This window comes from Ictidomys tridecemlineatus, chromosome 6 (genome assembly GCF_052094955.1).
Source record: "Ictidomys tridecemlineatus isolate mIctTri1 chromosome 6, mIctTri1.hap1, whole genome shotgun sequence".
Classification (NCBI taxonomy): Eukaryota; Metazoa; Chordata; class Mammalia; order Rodentia; family Sciuridae; genus Ictidomys; species Ictidomys tridecemlineatus.
This window is the reverse complement of record NC_135482.1, coordinates 74,412,912-74,426,753: the sequence shown is the minus strand read 5'-3', so window position 1 is coordinate 74,426,753 and position 13,842 is coordinate 74,412,912. Positions and strand designations below refer to the sequence as shown.

General features: G+C 38.8%; 1 protein-coding gene across 1 annotated transcript in view; it reads right to left on the bottom strand.

Moving 5' to 3' along the window:
• Cpne8 (copine 8) overlaps window positions 1–10,175 on the bottom strand; it is a 194,583-nt gene extending 184,408 nt beyond the window's left edge. Inside the window, exon 1 of the mRNA XM_078014903.1 lies at window positions 9,960–10,175. Within this exon, the coding sequence (XP_077871029.1) occupies window positions 9,960–10,096 (137 nt within the window). The 5' untranslated portion in view covers window positions 10,097–10,175. The remainder of the gene's footprint in view (window positions 1–9,959) is intronic.
• Window positions 10,176–13,842: the final 3,667 nt, after the last annotated feature.

Sequence of the window (13,842 nt, the reverse complement as noted above, 5' to 3'; positions counted from 1 at the left end):
AATGTTTTGAGGGGTGAAATATCCTTTGCTTTTTGTTTGTTTTATAAACCACCCAGGTTAGCCAATTTGCAAATGTGCATTGACAGGCACAAGATTTCCTTAAACTAGAGCATGTCTATATTTCATTTCAAGGTACTACTTCTCCTATCATAGAATTATAAAGCTCCAAGTGACATAACAGACCATTTGGGCTAGGGACCCAACTTTACTATAGGAACTAAGATGCAGAGAAATAGAACAATTATCAAAGTCACAAAACTAATTAGAGAGGCAATGAAAACCTAGGGATTCTAAATACACTTTGCTGTGTGGCATAAGAAAGCAAAACACTGACATTCCAATGGCATAAATGGAATAAAAAATGACTTAACCCAAACCAAGAAAAACTAAGTTATAAGATGAATCTTGAGTTGAAAAATCAATCATTTTTAAGGTGTATATTTCAAACTTTTCTCAAAATCTGTTTAAATTTGCTCAGTGAAATTACCAATTAAAAGAAAAGGTCACTAAGAATATTGATTATGCCTCCATTTCCCAAAGCCTACAAAAAAGCTTTGAATGAAATCACTGACATAAAAATCAATTATAATCAACTTCTACTATCTCTGTTTCCACAATCAAGTTGAAAACTGAAATATCAAGGTAAGTTAGATAATAAGCTAAATCCAAAATAGTAACTAAGTGTTGGATGAGGTGGAGCACACCTGTAATCCCAGTGACTCAGGAGACTTAGGCAGAAGGATCTCAAGTTCAAGGCGACCCTCAGCACCTCAGCAAGACCCTAAAGCAACTTAACAAGACCCTGTCTCAAAGTAAAAACTAAAAAGGGCTGGGAATGTAGCTCAGTGGTTAAATGCCCCCAGCTTAAATCCCCAATACCAAAACAAATAAACAAAAAAGATCAAAATAGTAAGTCATTTAGAATATTAGCAAATAAAAGTTATTGTTCTGGTATAGTTCTCAAATATCTTAGTTTTACTCACTTGCTCTTGCTCTGGAGTTCGTTCGTTCTCTCTCTCTCTCTCTCTCTCTCTCTCTCTCTCTCTCTCTCTCTCTCTCTCTCTCTTCCTCTCTCCTTCCTCCCTCCCTCCCTCTCATATTCTTTGTTTATTATTGAAAAACCTGAAAACCTACTAAAGACATTGAAGGAAGAATGATTGAGTTTCTTTCAGTTACCTAGAAAACTACAAATAATGTGATACTCTCTTTATAGGAGGACATTTTGATAGAAGAGATTTTTAGGAATGCCCAGAGTTATACACATTGAGATGATGCAAAATCAAGGATCTTCAGGCAACAAGGAGCAATTTCATTTCCCAAAATGGACTGTACAACCATCATTATGCTAACAAGGCTGAGAAATGTGTTCCTTTCAAATAGTTACGGCAATTATAATCATTGCTTTGGTTCATTACACTCTCTGACATTTGAGATCCTTCTTAGTAAAATGAATGTGTCATTTGTTATTTATTTTACACAAATATATGGAGAAGGAGCACAAGTGAGCAGGTAATTAGCAAAGTAAAAAATACTGACTTTTATAAACTCATGTCTGAGTAACATGCTGACATTTTCAATATCTAAGTAGTTATTTTATTTACATGGAATTCCAAGTTTGTTGTGATGGGCAATCCAGGAATTGAGTATTACAAAAAGTTAGCAAGTTAAATCATGACTTCCCCATTAAGAAAGCAGTGGACTGAAAATGATGGAACTTAAGGTTAATTCTCAACTCCACTAGTGGATCTGAAGGTCACAGAGTCGATTCAATTAATTTTTCGTTACCTTTTTCCAGCACTTAGTGTTCATCTCACATTGCCTGCTGATTTCTAGTTAAATAGTCCTCTCATTACTTAATTTCCCACAGCTTCATTAGGCAATGTGGTATCATAAGAATGACAAGAATCAGTACTTGGAAATGTAACATCTTTTTGTTGAAGTTTATGCCACTCCCCTGAATTGCTCTACTCATAGCTCTCATCAATAGGGTCCTGAAAAAACACAAAAGAATTCCCTATTTCCCCCTTCAGAGAAATATTTCCTTTGGGATGTGTTGATATTACCTATTGTGTCTCCCAGGTTTTCAATTCCTTTTCAGTTATTAATAACACAGTGATAACTGATAGAAAAGAGCCATACCTTCAAGACTAAAATTAAAAAAAATTTATGGAAGAGTGACAGCATATGACTGGCAATCAAAAGCATTTGCCTAGGAATTAGATATATATGGATGAAGAACTCAATTTTGTCATTTGCTAGATGCATCACTTAGACCAAATTATTTAAACTCTCTCTGAACCTCAATTTCCAAATCTGTAAGACAGGACCTAATATCATCTGTTTTAAAAACTGTTGTAAGGATTGAGGAAATTAACCTACATTTAGTGCCTTACACATTGTCTATCATAGAGTTTGACTTTGACATTAATTTAAATCAAATTCATAGCAAACATCCAAAGCTTTCTTGTTTCTTGGCTTCAGTAGTATAGATTATGTTTGAATTACTTTACTGTCTAATAAATACAAATATTTCTCAGGGATTATCAATGATATTTTTTCATTTTTAGAAAATCAACTGATTATTCCCTTGGAATATTTGGAACACTATTCCTCATAGAATAAAGTTGAAAAAATATCTCGGCACTGGAAAGAGAATGTCTAGTAGGCAATGTTCCCGGCTGGAGAGGCATAAACATTGACAGCTGTCGTATGTTTGCAAATATTACAGGACTGTGTCAGGCAGTGAATAGCGGTCACTCAGGCAGGCGTCTTTTAAATGCAATTCATTTTATTAATAGCAATAAACACTTACCCACCCTCAGCCTGTGGTGTAACCTACTGCAATCTCTGCTTTATCACATATCCAACAATAAAGAGCTATCTTAAAAGTTGACATGTTGATTTTATTAGTCAGAAATATGAATATGCTAGAATGTTCTTTTGTTCTAAAACTTTGTTATGGTAGACAACTTCCTGCCTTTCACATCCCAGTAGTTCCACATATCTGTGTGTCTTGGCAGGGGTAGAAGCATGGAGTGCTATCTGTAGAAACTGTATTTGCATTTCCAAATCCACAGCCTTCTGACCACTATTTTATTCTATATCCCACTACACTGAATTATTCAACCTGGGATAAAATGTATTATCTTTAATATACAGCTTTATAATTATCACTATGTTTCTATATCTCTCTAAATTGCTTTGTAAATTTCTCCAAAGTAAAGTTACTCTCTCCTATGATGCTTATATGTCACCCAGTAAAATACTCTTGTGAAACTGAGATAAGACAAACAACTATTAAGTATTTTTCTTGTGACATACCTGTGCTGGGCACTACAGAACTTATTTCATTTACTTGCCCAACAACCTTGAAAATTCGCTTCTAAATCATTTCTATGTTACTGATTAGGAAATGAGATTCCAAGAGTTGAAGTTACCCAAAATAATATTGGGATAAAAATGTAATTTAAAGACATCTGCTTGACTCCTAATTCCATTTTCTTGCTGCTGTACTCTGCTGCCCCAAATTCTTATTAATCTCAAATGAAAACATCTCGGGGGAATAAAAGTTTTTAGAAAGGTACAGTCAGTAGTTTAGCTTTTATTCTGCTTACTTAGAGAAATGGGGGAGAAATTACCAAAACAAGCTATTGAAATCCCCTTGAGAAGATAGTTTTTGAGCAACTTCAGCTCTGAAAAACTAACCCCAGAAAAAAAAATTAGAGATGTTAAATGTTTGTGAATAAGAATACTAATTGTTGGCACTGTTTTGAATGGCAACTTTTTGAAATAAAAATTGAATAATAAGAGCTAAATTAAATAAGTATATTATACCCATATAATAGAATACTGCAGAAATGGAAGTTTGTGTTTTTAAAGCCTAATGACAGCAAACTCTTCATGATATATAATGTTAACGGAAAATCATAGGAGATACACTGTAGACAATATATAATTATATTTTATCTTATGTACACAATACAAGAGTTACAATTCAAAAGTGGTAGAACTAACCTACTTCACATCCATGTTCTTTAAGGTTAAGCAAAACTGGCTCTGCTAAGCAAGTATAACTGTTATAAAGGAGGCTAACTGCAGAATAAATCCTTTTGAAAACTGCATTTTTTTTTCTTCCCTGAGTAAAATCACGAAGAGGATGGAGCCTCTTTCTGTCGCACAAATAACACATGGCTGATGCCACCCCTCTCCTGGGGACTTGTTTTGTGAATTCTCCTGGACTCACATTCTCCATATCCCTGGGCTCTCTTAGAACACCCTGGGATCCCAAACTCTAAGACATGAAGGGCAGACCAAAATATCAGTGGAACAACAACGCAAGGTGTTTCTCTGAAAAGATGTACCTGGGCCACATCCACATTAAGATGTCAAATCACAGATGGGAAATGATCTTAGGAAAGATTTTCCTGAATATTTGGGGCTAAGACAAACCCAAATATGGCAGAAAAAAAAAAAAGCACTATGGAGTGACCGTAATCTTGAACCACTGGACCCCAGGAACTGCAGAGTCACAAGAATGGGATGTATGGTCATGCAATAACTTCACCCATGGTTCATTCATCCTAATAGGCCTTCTAATATCCCCCAGCTTAAAGTACTAGAATTTACCAGGGAGCAGTACCATTTGAAAACCTATTCACAGAATATCTTCAAAATTTTTGTCTGAGTAAGGAAAGGTAAAGAATGTCTAGATGAATAATTTGTGTTGGAATACTTCGATTCTCTTTCACCATAAATAATTAGAACAAATCAGGTATTTGTTTTATACTGGGGCAGTTCCAGCAGGACCAGTCAGATTCTCTATCCTGGAATCTGAATATGCTTTCACACTCAGTTCATCACTAAGTGTAGCTGGAACTGTAACATGTAAATCTGCAAAGGATAAAATGGCAGCAGATGGAGAAACAAAAAATAAAAATAACGAACAAAATTTCAAAGTCAGAAAATAAGGAATATTGAAAGGATCACATGAAAAGGAGGGGGAGAAAGTAAAACCACAAAGTTTCAATTGGCTTCTGGTTCCCTTCATAATATATTTGCTGTCATGACCTTTCATGGATTATAATATCACACAACCCCAATATTCCAGTAGATATGACAATACATAATGCCAAACCTGACATAATCACTTTTAATACTGATAGTCTGGTGTTATGGACTGAATGTGTGTTTCCCCCAAAATTCGTATGTTGAAATCCTAAACTCCAATGTGATAGTGTTAGGAGTTGAGGCCTTGGGAGGTCATTAGGCCATGAGGGTAAAGCCTTCATAAGAGGGATTAATGTGCTTTTATAAAAGGAACCTCAAGCCCCCATGCACAAGCCTGTAATCCCAGCGCGTCAAGAGACTGAGGCAGGAGGATTGCAAATTCAAAAGTCATCTCGGCAATTAACACAGAATGCTTTCTTAAGTGTAGCAGTCTTCTGCTTTCTATGGTGTAAATATTCCTGCTATGGCTACCAGTATGACATCCTTGTACATGAATTGGGAAAAGATGGATAATAATACATCATTGCACAGTATTTTAACCACATAAATAAAAAAGATAGATGATGATAAAGAACACAAAGAATTATAAAATGTAGTACAATAATTACAAAGCTATAAGTTTTATCCCTTAGCCTTGTCTTTAATATAATGTTTAATTTTAAGTTTACATAACTTAATGTTTAACAATCAATTTGTTTCACAACTGGCTCACAAATTCCCATCTCAAGCCCATTTAAGCCAGCTCCAACACACCATCAAACAATATTATCCTAAACCTGTAGCAGAGTATTGTTGACTCAGCTCAGGAAACTACACATTTACTTATGAAACCAGTAAATTAAAAATTGTAATGCACATAATCAGCATGTGGAAAACTTGTTAAAAAGTCCAGATTGCTAGGTCCCATTGCCAGAGATTTTGTTTCAATAAATCTGCCATGGGGCTCAGGAGTCTATTTTAACAGGAATCCCTCTTCCTCACATGAAATGACTTCATTAGAGAACGATAGCATCATTTATTGACTATGCAGCCTGTACCATACCCAGAATACACAAACACAAAAGAGACAAGAGCTGTCCTCAAGGAGTATACAGGCACCAAGAATTACTATATATCTACAGTACTGGTCATAGTGGCTGCTTTTGGAATACAGAAAAATCCAACTTGGGAGAGGAGTCATGAGAGAAGATGATGGTTGACCTGAGTCTTGAAGAAGGATCACAATTTAATCAAGAAGACGAGAGAAAGGGAGGCAGGGATGTTCCGGGCATGAGATCAGGCGCATAGCCACACAGGCACAAAGAGTGCAGACAGCTACAATATTGACACACATTTTGGAACTGTGCCTCTTATTCATATTTTGTAGCCATATTTATCTAGCATGAGTTTTGGCATATAGTAAGCATGTGTTTATTGGACTCAGTTCAGTAAGAGTTCATGTGAGAATTGATGAGGCAAAAGAGTTAAGGTCAGGTCTGGCTTTTCAGACCTAACACAAAGTAGGCAAGTAATAAATGTCCACTTCTTTCCAAAGTAACATTAAAAATTATTATCCTTTCCACTAAAGGATTCTTTATATGAAATGATATATACTTGATTGCTGTCTAGAACTTTATGTGATAGCAATCAAGTATAGATCAACTTTTTCACTGCTTTTATAATCAATAAATTGATTTCTCAATCACAGAAAATGACAAAAATCACTCAAATAATGAAACAAACCAAAACTCCATGGAAAACAGATTACTTTAAATTACTTTTCCCATTGGTTTTCCCCCACTATGTATCAATCTGTTTTTCAGAATAAAATGGAAAAGTTATTTTGTCTATCTAAAGCTGTATCATTTCAGCTATAGACAAGTTCGGTTAATTAGGTAACCTAATTAACTTAAAAATCTACAAATTGTTTTAATAAAGAAAGTGATTGCAAGAATAGCTATATGATAGATATACGAAGAAGGAAGTCAAAGTAAGAGCTTGCCTCCACATAAATAAAACAAGAAAAGTGCACTTATCCCCACCCTAACAACATGGATACTGTCACTTTTCTCAAACCATGCCTATCCATCATGTCTCTGCTAGAACCCCATTTGCCTTCATCTATATAATATGTTCTAAGCATTTTATTGCACAATATCCCTTCCCTGTTCATGCATGAGCCTCATCTTTGGATTTTGTCCTAGGCTATCATGTCTTATGTCATGTTTATCTGCCAACCAGGTTTTATATTTTCAGAGAGGAGAAACTGAAACTATCTTTCATTTTGCATGGAGCATGACATAATTCTAGACATATAAAAGACATTCAGATACTTGATGAGTGAATAGAATTATATTTTGCTTCAAACTTTAGTGGTTGATCTGTGTCACCTTGCCCAAAGTGAAGATGAATCCTTCAATGATAGGGGACAGTGAACAGATATCAAAGAGATCCTACTCCTAAGCTGCTTTTGAAGTATCAGCAATCTCTGATATAGTAACACAGGGGAATGCTGTGCTCTCTTGCCCATAGTGAGGCCTATGATTGTGCCTTGTTGCTAAGTGAAATCTCTACAAACACCTTGGGAACTAAGTGCCTTATGCACATCAAAGAAGAAAGAAAAAGAGGAAACAAGTATCCCAATGCTGGTTCTGTCCTTGTTTTCTTTAACCAATATATTAAAGTTCAAATAGAAGGACTACTTACAGAATTCTGTAAATGATTCAAATATGACACATTTATTCAATAAATGATGTTTCCAATATTATAATAATAGCAAGCATTTTGATATTATTCTTTTGTGTACTATGCAAGCACTTTTCCCACCTCATTTTATTAAATCCTGATAACACTCTATATGAAGTCAAGACTGTAATTATCCTCATTTTTAGAGATGAAGAAGCTTAGAGAGATTAAATAAAAACTCACTTCAAGGGAACAAGAGTAAGTGACAAAGCCAGAATTTGTAACACATCCTGTGATTACAAGATCCAGTTCTCAGCAATATAAAAATAAAATTTACCCACCACAAGGCACTAACCTGAGAATTTAATGGTATTTCTGTTTGCCCAAAAGATGTATTATATATCAAACTTACCAAGAAATAAATAGTAAACTGAGTCAAAGCAACTCAAATAATGGACTAACCAGTGGCCTCAGCAGAATATTTGAAACTAAGTTCTTGGATCTTCCTTCAAGGTTTTTTTTTTTTCTGATTAAAAACTAAAAAATTAAAAGAAAAAAAAATGCCAAAGCCACAGTACACAAAGTGGCTAGAGAAGGGGATCTCCAGGGCCTGTGGTAGCAAGCTGAAACACACTGGCTAATCTAATTGACCTCAGTATTCCCAGCAAACAAGCATCAAAAGAGGGGAGGGAGAAATTAACGTAGATTCTATGGCAAAATGATCAGCCAAAGTATAACTTTCTCACCACCCCTAAAGAATTGGGGGACATTCATATCTATAACCTTTTCTATTCATTTTACATACAGGCTACATGCCATTCAAACATTGCAGGATATTGAGCAGAGGATAAGAACTCTAGAAAACATTGTATTGTAGGAATTTTGGCTATCCATTATCTTTATATATCAATAACCTTCTAGCATCCAAAGCCAGCCACAAAAAGAAAAGAAAAAAAAAAAGGCCTAGAAAAGAGTTTTTTACAAGCTTCTCCCATTCTATTGACAGAAAGAAATCTCAGGCAGTACTAAAAGCAGTGTCCCCAATAAAGCAAGAGCTTAATTTTAGCTATCATTATCAGCATTATTATTTTCTTAGTTTAAAGTCAGCCTTAAGACAAAGCAAGCAATCATAAGATATAATCTCAGGGATAGCTAAAGTTTATCCCCTGCCCCCAAATAACCCCACTACTCGGGGTGATGGTGCTTGAATTTCCATGAGTTCCTCTGCAAAAATTAAAGCTGATGTCATTTTAAACTTCAGGGCTTAACTGCATCAAAGATTACCTATGTTTGTAAGATTTCTTTAAAGCAAGTTTTGCTGCAGAAAGAAGGGAAGGATTTGAAGGCATTAAAAACAATCTTAGAGGAAAAATAGATAAATGGGTTTTCCACTGAGAGAGATGGAAGTATACAAACAAGGGAGGGGGCTCCGGAGTCTATAGTGCAAGAATTTCCCACTCCTTCTTTTGCCATTACAATTACAATATAGTCAGCCCATGTCGTCCTTGAAATCTTCCAGGATACAGCAGTTATGCTGTTTTCTTTTCAGGGAAACTGACCCACTGAATGTCAGGAAAATGAGTTTGAAAGGTATAGTCCATGGGCACATTGGGAGTTGTTGTAAGCACTCAAATGCGTCTACCAGCAGGCAGAAAGTCGTGACTTGCCAGATCTTAGGTAAGGCATACTCAGATTCCTCTCCAAGAAGGGCTGAAGCTGAAATCTCTATCAGGCCTGAGGCAAAAATCCTGAAAGGGTGGGGGTGGGGGTGAGGAAGTTGGCTGACTCCGGGAAGTGGGTGGGTAGGAAATCGCAGGAAGGGGAGCCAACCGTGGCAAGAGGTTTGCACACGCCTAGCAGGGGGAGTGCCGGGCCACTGCGCGCAGCGGTCACGAGCGCTTTTGGCAGTGCTGTCCCCTTCAATTCCAGTCTTTAGTCAACCATCCAGCTCCCGAGGGGTTGGGACGCGAAAAGGGCTTGTAAAGTGGGCGGCGGCCGAGGGTTCCCGTAGCTGAGTCACAGCTCAGCCAACTTTTATAGCATTTCCCAGAAAGAAAAAAGTCTCAGTCCCAGAGCCCATCACTCGCTTCTAATTCCCGCTCCCCACTCCGTGTCCCTTGATCCAGCGGAGGGGGTTAGGGAGGATTCCACCCCATAACCAGGGGTGTTCCCTACTCATCCTGCAACTTTTCACCCGCGTAAAGCCTCGTGGTAACCCAAGCACCAGCCAAGCGCTCCCAAACCTGTAAACGGGAGGACTGAAGAGAGGGGAAAGGTTACGTCCTCACCTGCAGGACACGGACACCTCCACCCGCGTGGCTGGGATGGCCGCGCTCAGCTGGTTCAAGTCCCCGATGCCAGCAGTGCTGGTGTAGCGGCTGTCCATCTTGAGTGGAGGCGCGGTGGACTTGTCCAGCGCCCACATCCGGAGCTCAGGCAGACTCTGGGCTCCTTCGGAGCCTAGCTCCCGACAGACGGGGATGGGGGGGGTGGAGGGTGGAGGCAGAGGAAAGAGGCGGAGGCAGAGCAGAGCACGGGAAGGGGGAGGGAAAGAGGGAGGGAAGAGGCGGACCTCAGCGCAGAGCCGCGAGGGAACCCAGAGTCAGTCCCGGGTGAAGCTAGAGTTGCCGGGGGAAGTGGCGAGCGGGACTCCTGGCTACCCTGTCCCCTCCTTTGGGGCAGCAGCGGGACGGGGAAGCCACCTTGCGACCCCCTCCCGGCTCTGGGAGTCAGTCTCTGCGGACTACCCCGGGGCCTGGCCGGGTTTGTGGTACCACAACGCACGCCCCTACAGTCTAGCAGGGCGAGCCCCTGGGGGCTCTGCAGTTTTGGTTTTTGCCTCCGCCTCTACACATCCCCCGCCTCCTGGGCCTTGACTCCCTCCTGGTGTCAGGTGTGCACGGGAATTTAACGCAGTTTCCTCGCCTGTGCTGGAAGCTGGAGGTGAGCTCGCTCTGCCGTCCCTAACTCTCCGCACAGGTTCTCATCTCCCCCTAGGAGTCCCCCGGGCTTCCGCCTACTGTGACCACGAGCAGCTGAGTTGAGCCCCGGCTTCTGAACTGCCAACTCTGGGCTACCTGACGGTTGGGGACAATGGGACATGAGGACGTTCTCCAACCTTCGGCTCCCTGTGATAAAGTGGCAGACAAATACATGGGACAATAGGGGCCACCGAAGACTCAAGTGGGTGTGTGTGGGGGGGAGGGAATACATACACACATATAGACTTTATTTATTTATTTATTTATTTATGGGATGCTTCTGGATTGCGTCTCCCTTCTCGGTTCTTTGGAGCTTGAGCGTCTAACGGTGACAGTCCTCCTACAGAGTTTTACTGCGTCCCTCATTTCCAAATGCATGCAGTTTTTGCCCTGAAAGCGGAAGGTCACAACCAAATAATGCACTTATCTCATCCCAGCTCCCAACCACAAAACCTAAAACCGGACGGATGAGAAGCAAAGAGAAGCTAAAGTGGTCGCTGCATTTGGGACACTGAATGCCAGGGTAGTGGGATTGGTGTTTAGATGTAGAAGCGGCCAGAGTATCGGGAGGTAGCTGAAGAGCCCTTCCACCACTGCGACCTTTATTACCGGCACCTTCCCGCCGGCCTCTCCTGTGCGCCTGCGGGTCCTCGGGCGATTGCCACCAGGGGGCGACGGAGAGCAGAACGCGGAGCTGCGGGAAGTAGGGTGGCATGGGCAGGTGTCCGCGCGCACTTAACCCGCCGAATGCGGAGTTTGCAGCCTGGGCTAACTCACGGAAAAGCTGTTTTCGCGGCTGAGGATCCAGCTTCTTGTTAACCTTGTAATCCTCTTTGAGCCACCTGCATAGAGAATTTATAGCTTGGCAGGTGAGAATGTAGAGGTGCTTGCCAACTCCCCTAGCCGGGTGCACTTCCCCTGTTTTTTTCTTGGTTTTCTTTTCTGATTTCCTCATAGACCACTAGTCATCCCTTAAATTCAGAAGTTCTACGTTCTTCTTCCTATTGACTTATAACATATTGAATTGTAGCGTATGACTAAAACTGCCCCCAAAAGTTCAGGCATTTTGGGTTGTAGCTCGGTGGTAGAGTGCTTTGTGAGACACTGGGTTGATCTTCAGCACCACATAAAAATAAATAAAGGTATTGTGTCCATCTACGACTAAAAATATTTTTTTTAAAAAAAAGAACATTTAAAAAATGAGATTCATCCATTCTGCAAGTGGCAGAAGTTTATTTAAATTTTTTTTTTTTTCTGTACTGGGGATTGAACCTAGGAGTACTTAACCACTGAGCCACATCCCCAGCTTTTTTTTTTTTTTTTTTTTTTTTTTTTTTTTTTTTTTTTGTATCAGGGATTGAACTCAGGGGCACTCAACCACTGAGCCACATCCCCAGCCCTGTTTTGTATTTTATTTAGAGACAGAGTCTTACTGAATTGCTTGCACCCTTGCTTTTGCTGAGGCTGGCTTGGAACTTAAATTCCTCCTGCCTTAGCTTCCTGAGCCACTGAGATTACAGGGGTGTGCCACTGCTCTCGGTTCCACTCTTTTAAAAAAATATTTTATTTAGAGACAGGGTCTTGCTGAGTTGCCCTAATGAGTTGCTTAGGGTCTTGATAAGTTGCTGAGGCTGGCTTCAAACTTGCAATCCTCTTTGTCTCAGCCTCCTGAGCCACTGGAATTGGAGGCATGCACTACTGCACCTAGCATGGTAGTTTATTAATTTTCAGTGATGCATAGTGTTTTACCATGGGTCTGAACTACAATCAATTTAACCTTTGAACTGTTGGTAGATATTTTGGTAGTTTCCAGATTTGGGTTACTTTTTAATTTTTTGTGTGGTGCTAAGGATTGAATCCAGGGCCTCACACTTGCTAGGCAAGTGCTCTGACACTGTGTTGTATTCCCAGCCCCAGGTTTTGATTAAAGTAATTCGTCTATGGAAAAAAAAAAAAAGTTCAGGCATTTCTATTATGCTACCCAAAATACTTTGGAGGAAAACATGTATGTAAAATGATTTTTTTTTTATGGAAGTCTATTGAAGTTGAGAACTTAAAATAGTACTCAACCCATAGAAATCTTAATTTTTTTCACTTAACTGAGGTATAAGTTATACATAATAAAGCATGCATAAAATAAGTCACTTGATAAATTTTGATGCATATACACTCCTGTGAAGCCATCACCAATCTAAATAATAAATCATCCATCCCATCACCTGAAAAGTTTTCTCATGTCCCTTTTGTAAGCTGTCCTTCCCTTCACCTAAAAACGATGCTAAAGGCAACCAATAATTTTCTTTCTGTCACTATAATTTGCATTTTTTTAATTGTACATATGGAATTCTACAACATGTACTATTCTTAATCTAGCTTTTTAGAAAAAAAAATCTTTACAGATTTACCCATGTTATTGAGTGCATCCATAGTAAGTAGTAGTCCACAATATAGATGTGCCACAAATTGTTCACCTTGATAAACATTTTGGTTGTTTCCAGGTTTGGGCTATTAAAAATAAAACTGAACATTTTTGTACAAGTCCTTTCTGTGGTCATATGCATTTGTTACTTTTGGCTAAATGTCTAGGAGTGGATTAGGTGGGTTATATGGGATGTATTTGTTTCACTCTTTAAAAAACTACCAAACTGTTTACCAAACTAATTTTACCATTTTCTATTCCCACAGCATTATATAACAATTCCAGTCTCCACATCCTTGTCAACATTTATTATTGTCAGTCTTCTGAATTTTAGCCAATTCAACAGATGTGTTTTGGAATGGAATATGTAACTCAGTGGTAGATTGCTTGCCTAACATGTGCAAGGCCCTGGGTTCAAAACTTGGCACCACAAAAAATATATATATGTACATATATAATGTACATATATATAATATATAAATATCATAACTTATAAAATTTCTGTTCAGGCTCTCATTTAGAAAAACTTTAATTAAAATTTTATCTTTATTAAAATTAATTTAAGTTAATATAAATAACCTTAAAATAAATATTCTTTTATGTTTCCAATATTTAATGTACCCTAAAAATCTTATGTGTTAGGCAACACAGGAATGTTCAGAGGTGATATGATTAGATTATGAGAACTGTAACCTCATCAGTGAATTAACCCATTCAATGCATTAATAATTTGGATAGACGACTAGGTGATAACTCTAAGCAGGTAGGGAG